Source organism: Trypanosoma cruzi, genomic scaffold (assembly GCF_000209065.1).
Source record: "Trypanosoma cruzi strain CL Brener 1047053516767 genomic scaffold, whole genome shotgun sequence".
Classification (NCBI taxonomy): domain Eukaryota; phylum Euglenozoa; class Kinetoplastea; order Trypanosomatida; family Trypanosomatidae; genus Trypanosoma; species Trypanosoma cruzi.
Genome location: NW_001849314.1, coordinates 59,125 through 65,319, shown reverse-complemented (window position 1 = coordinate 65,319; position 6,195 = coordinate 59,125). Strand labels below are relative to the sequence as shown.

Genomic DNA, 6,195 nt, shown 5'->3' with positions numbered 1-6,195 from the left:
TGCTTGCCGCACACCGGGCAGTCTGCCGGCCGTCGGATCGTGGTGGGGTGGGTCCAGCGGGAGGAGGAGGCGTTTCCGTACTAAGTCCTTTGCGTGTCTGCTGTGCGGCATCCGCGCCGCACCAGCAGCATGTTCCTGGGATGGCGGGCTGCAGTGGTCGTAGCAGCCATCCGTATTGTGTGGGAAACTCCGCTGCGGAGGCGGTCCAGTGCGGCCTCTACCCCACGAGTGAGGGTGGCGTCCGTGCGCGTCAGTTCCCAGTCGCCTCTTACGGCGGAGCGGCGAGCCTCTGGCTTGAGCTGTCGGGCACGAATAATACGTTCGGCCAATGCGACGATGCCGGTGGTCCATGTGTCTGTGAGCTGCGAGAGATCAGACGCCTTCTCGGATTTCGTATCACAAGCTTCGCTCCGGGACACCTCGCAGTGGCCAAGGACAAGCTGCATCCGTGTGCGCGCTCCTCAGTGCTGCGGGCAAGAAAAAAGGGTACGTCCACGATGTGAGTCACCAGGTGATCCAGAACCGTCGACATGTGTTCGCGTGCCTCCACGGTTCGACGAGTAGGTACATGGGCGCACGCTGCCGTGGAAAAAGTCCCGGTAAATATCGTACTCCCCATGCTAACGCCACATCCCTCTGTATCTGCTGTGGTGCATGAATTACGCACGACCGGAAGAAATTGGGAAAAGAAGGAATTCCTCGTGGAGGCTTCCTCGTACCAGCGTGGCCAATCCACGACCATATCCCTTGCCTGTGGAATGCGGTGTGCCAAATAAATCAAATGCCGCGCCGTGAAGGGATGTACTAATAGCCGGAAGTGGCCGCCACACCTCCTGCACACACAAAACGTGCGGGCTGTAGCGGGCAACAAATCCCAATGCCGCGTCATCCAAGGCTCCCACGTTCCACGCGCACACCTGAGGGGTACAGACATGGCGGTGGTGCGCTCGAGGACAAGTGTGGAACGTGACTGGGAGGGCTTGGTCCGTCATTTCCGCCGCTAATAAGACATCGATCACCCCGTGCACTCGCCACACCAGGGCGGCCCGAAATCACGACAATGCTTCGCGCCTCAATACGCAACCCCACTCGAAGACGTTCCTGAAAACTTGGAGACCTGCTGCTACTCTGTCGCCGCTTTGCTCCTGCAAAAGTTTATGCCCCCTGCATGTAAACCCACGATAAGGCAGAGCTGCAATTCATTAATTCCGCTAGGCGGTTCACCGTATCCTTCCTCCATTGCACAAAATGAGCGTTGAGTTCCTCGCACGCAACTCCATGAAATTACAGTCCGGTACAACATGACATCAGGAGTAACAAGAGCGACAACTCAATCCCCTTCCACACAATCAGCGTGGAACGGGAAAAACTCCTGGAAGCACCCGCTCAAAAAAGAAACAAATCGATAGTAACAACAATCAACAACACTATCGGTGCTGTTAACGATGGCTGGCTGTGGGGCGCAGCACAGCCGTGGCCTCTCAGCCACCGCATAGTTACTAATTCCGCGTGTTACACGTCACATGGCAGCGTAATCGATCATACGGCTTGCACTGGATGCACGGTCCAGCGGGCTCAGCGCGTCTGAGCGGGTGTCACCAGCCATAGGCTGCAACGGCGGTGCGGGTGGTCGGTACGACGACGCAACGGTGGTGCCTGTGGCGTACGATGATGACGTCATTTCGTGGAGCTTCTGCGCGTCCTCGTCACTCTCCTCGTCATCGCGCAGCAGCGCCTCCAGCCCACCACGCCGCGGCTCGCGCAGCTCCTGCCAGTGGCGGTCCTCCGCGTACCACACAACGACGCTGTACACAGTGACCGCAAGCAGCACAGTCGTCAGCAGCAGCACCGTAGCCGCGTACGCCCTCGCTTTGCCGTTGCTCGGCGCAAGATGGTTGGCCGCGCTCACCACGCACTGCGCCGCAAGCAGCACAAAGCTCGCCGTGTGCATCATCGTCAGGAAGGCCGAGCGCATCATGTTCGTGAAGGCAACCACGCCCGCACCCGCAAGCAGCACAGCCGCCATGCAGAAGTACTGGACGTCGCAGCCTCCCACGGGCGGGTGCACAGCCGCAATCAGGCCCACCACACACAGCACCGACAGCTGGAACACGCACCAGTACACGTGGCTGCCCTTCATGTTCGTCAGCATGCCGCCGTACATCCGCTGCTGCGCCGTGGGGTGCCAATACCCGACGGGGTACAGCAGGCGCTCGTGCAGCGACTTCCTCGAAAACTGCCAGTACTTCGTGAAGCTCGCTCCCACGTGGCGGGCAATCAAGTAGCACACGCCAGCAGGAAACGCCACACCGTACAGCACGCCAACAACACCAATCACGCGGTACTGCACGCGGGCGTCGGGCATCGCCAGTGCGAGCACGGAGCCGAAGAATATGCCTAGGTGCATCGCGTGCGCCACAACGTACGTCAGGCTCGGGAAGCGCATCGCCGCCCACGCACTCGCCGCGTCCACGCCGCGCCACCGCTGGAAGGCCGCCGTCACACCGCAGTGCACGCACCCGAACACAGCGGCGAGCAGCGCGTTGCCCACCACCATCCACAGCGGGTCAGGAGCAGCAAACACCGACAGGAAGTACGGCAGCGCAACGGTGCTCGCACGCTCCTGCGCCGAGGCGCATGGCATCCTCGCAAACACGCCGAGCGCCTGCATCTCCAGGATGGAGCCCAGCCCGCCGGTCACCACCACGGCAACAGCCGCCGCACCCGCAACAACGCCGGTGATCGCCGAGAGGGCGCTGGCAGCGGCGGGCAGCGTGTTCGACCTGATCGTGAAGGACCCAAGCAGCAAACCCTTGCAGCCGCCGGACACTGCCGCAGCGTCGCAGCGAATGACTATCGTCTCGTCGGCACCAATGAAGTAACCGCGGTGCACGGGCACAGCCAGCTCCAGGACGGTGGACGGATTCGTCGCGTTGCGCACCCACGTCGCGTTGCGCAGCATCGCTCCCCACGAACCACAAAACCCGCGTGGCTGCGCCGTCGACACAGGCACGAAGCTCAGGTGCGTGCCGAGCTGCGGGTCGCTTGCCCACCGAAACGGCGGCGGCAGCGCCACCATCAGCCGAGTCGGGACGACGCTCCCACCGCCGCGAATGTCGTTCTGCGTCAGGCTCCCACCAGCCGCCGTCGTCGTCACGGCAAGCGTCGGGCACGCCACGTCGCTCCACCACAGCGTGCCGCTCACCGACGCTGTGGGGGTCCGCGTGGGCGGCAGCGCCATCGTCTCCGTCACCTGCAGCGCCTCCGTCGGCCCGTACGGCGTCGGACTGTAGTGCGTCGTGCTCAGGCCCAGCGTCCATGTCGGTGTCGGGCTGCGCGTCTCCGTCAGCGTCGCCGTGTGGCCCAGCGGCGGCATGCCAGGCGTGCGGTTGCACCCGTCCACGTGCGGCAGGTACACCGGCAGGCAGTCGCGCCCGTACCCGCCCTCAGCACAGCGGCAGCGGCACGACCCCGACATCGCCCTCGTCGCAGCTGCAAAGCAGCGCACGTCGGCATCGCACACGCCACACGCCACGGGGCGGAATTCCCCGATGATGCCGGCGGACCTGTAGTCCATCGGCTGCAGCGCCTGCCCGTTGAGCGTCAGGCACCCCACGACGAACCTTCGGCCGGCACCCCCGAGCGCAACGGTGCCGTCCATCACGACAGGCCCGCTGCCGGCGTTCCCGTGGAGCGTCAGCGTGCTCTGCACAAGATCCGCACGGCGCGGGTACGACGGCACAGACAGGAGCCTGCCGCTGATGCTGTTGCCGCGCACCGACAGCCACGACCCGGACGCAAACGACGCCAACCCCCGCAGCTCCAGCAGCGCGCCATCCGTCAGCACACCGGCGTTGTCGTTCACTACGACGGCAGACGCGTTGGCCTCCACACCGCCGTCGAACACCAACCCATGCGCGGCGTACACCTGGCTCCCCGACACGCGCAGCACAGCGCCCCCCGACGCAACCGCGCGCGCACCAGCGTACAACGCAAAGTCGCCACCGAGCACAGCCGCGTCCAGCGCAACACCTCCGCCGACAACCTCCAGCACCGCGCCGTCCACCACCACCGTCCGCCCACCAGTCATCACCGTCACGAGAGCAACGCCGGACACAACCAGCACGGACCGCACAAGCCGCAGGCCCGACAGCACAAGCACCGGTGCGTACGGCGAGGACTGCGAGCCGGGAAGATACACAAGCGACGTCGGCCTCGCAGCAACCAGCACGGAGTCCGTCACCGTCAGCACAGACCCCGCAGGGAACGTGCCGGTCAGCACAAGCGCACCGTTCAGCGCCTCCACATCGCACACGGACAGCTCCACCGGCCCGCCCTCGTCGCTCCCCGCCGCCACCGCACCGCGCAACGCTCCACCGCCCATCACGTACAGCACGGCGCCGTTCAGCAGAGACACGTTCTGCACAACGATCCGCACGCCGTCCCGCGCCATCCACGGCACGTAGAGCACCGGACTCACGCCTTCCAGCACAACGTGGCGCAGCGTCACCTCGCTCGCGCCGGCAGGCACAACGAACACCGACCGCACCGTCACGCCCTCGCGGACAAACACACTCGACGCGGTGCCCGCAGCGGGCGGCAGCGCGGGAGCTTCCACAGGCACGCACGCCTCGCCGTACCCGCCGCTGCCGCAATCGCACACGCAAACACCGTTCATCATGCTCGCAGACGCCGTCCCGGGCGCGTAGCAGTGCGTGTCCCTGTCGCAGGCGTCGCACCCAACAACGTCGATGCTCCCAGCGTCGCCAAAACCAGCCGCTGCGTACTCCTCCGCCGTCGACAGGACACGCCCACCAGCGTCGTTGCACGCCACTCTCAAATGCGCCCCAGCCGCAAGCGACAGGCTCAGCGACAGCATCCGTGGCAGCAGCGCTCGGTTGCACACAAAGCTCAGCGTGCTCCCAGCAGCGGTCACGGTGTCAGCCGCGTAGAGCATCTCCCTCGAGACGCCGTCGTGCACGTTGCCCTTCGCCAGCAGCATCGACCCACCATCCAGCCTCACCGTCGAATAAAACGTCACCGCGTGGTCCTCCGTCGACAAGAATTCGCCCCGCACAAGCGCCACTGCGGAGCCCGACACGCTCACAGCCCCGCGCACAGACACCGCGTGCTTGCACAGCAGGAAATCGCTGTCAACAAACGCCACCACGGAGCCACCGCTGGCCGCAACACCGCCCTCCACCGACACGCACAGCCCCAGCGCCGTCTGCACCGACAGCCCGTCCACGTACAGCGCACCGCGCGACGACAGCGCCACGCTGCCAACCACCAACACGCCAACAGCGTCGCGGAACACCGCCGCCACATGCGTGCGCGCAATGGTCAGCACGCTCCCAGTCAGATTCACGCTGTGCACCACGAGGCACGCGGAGGCGGCGCCAAGGCCGTAAGCGTCGCGATACGCAACACGCTCCTCCGCAATCAGCACCGAGTCCACCACAGTGACGCGCGAGCCCGGCGGAAATCGGTTCGCCACCACCACGCCGCCGCCGGAGCGCGACTCAAGCCCGCTGATCAACACATCGGCGCGCTGTCCAGCAGGCGGGTCGGACCGCCACCCGACAACGTACAGGCTCGCTCCGCCCAAAAACGTGCAGTTCGCCAGCGTCACGTTGTGCACGCTCCCTGACATCGACGCCACGTCCACCACGACATCCGCCGCAAAGGTCACACCGACGTAGCACGCTACCGACGTCCCGAGACCGGCGTTCACCTCCACATCCACACGCACGTCACGCACGCACAAGTCGGCGCCGTCAGTGCTCGGTGGCTCGGGGACAGCGACAGGCAGGCACGCATCGCCGTGACCGCCCTCAGCGCAATTGCAGGCGCAGCCATCACTCGAGGCCGTCGTCGTGTACGCGGGGAAGCACGACGCCGCAAGGATGCATGGGTCGCTGCAGCTCAGGATAGTGGCATTGTACACGGACGGGATGCTGTATTTCACTCTCTCCTCGCCGTTCACACTGTTGCACGCAGCCACAATCGCTCCGTTTGTGATATCGCGGGACCCTGTGGATATCCGCAGAACTGTCGGCGTGCCCGTGCTGGACATGAATCGGTTGCCGGAAACAGACACCGTGGAGTCGCGGAGATTCACTTTGGGATAAAGGGAAGCAAACGCTCCTTCGGATGGGGATTCACGGCAGAGGTTGCCGCTCAACTGCAGCCAGG

At 64.8% G+C, this 6,195-nt stretch overlaps 2 protein-coding genes across 2 annotated transcripts, besides 1 other annotated feature; both read right to left on the bottom strand.

Annotated features, from left to right (window-relative positions):
• Positions 1–6,195: a sequence feature (areas not merged during assembly with more than two copies in the genome that could not be assigned to a particular haplotype).
• Tc00.1047053510499.20 (uncharacterized protein) lies at positions 269–934 on the bottom strand (the record flags this gene model as incomplete). The annotated part of the gene is made up of 1 exon (XM_799459.1): positions 269–934. One exon carries the CDS (start codon positions 932–934, stop codon positions 269–271), a length of 666 nt encoding a protein of 221 aa, XP_804552.1.
• On the bottom strand, positions 1,520–6,195 carry Tc00.1047053510499.10 (dispersed gene family protein 1 (DGF-1), putative; the record flags this gene model as incomplete). Its single annotated transcript, XM_799458.1, has 1 exon — positions 1,520–6,195. A coding segment is annotated over one exon (4,676 nt), but the record flags the coding sequence as incomplete, so codon positions are not given.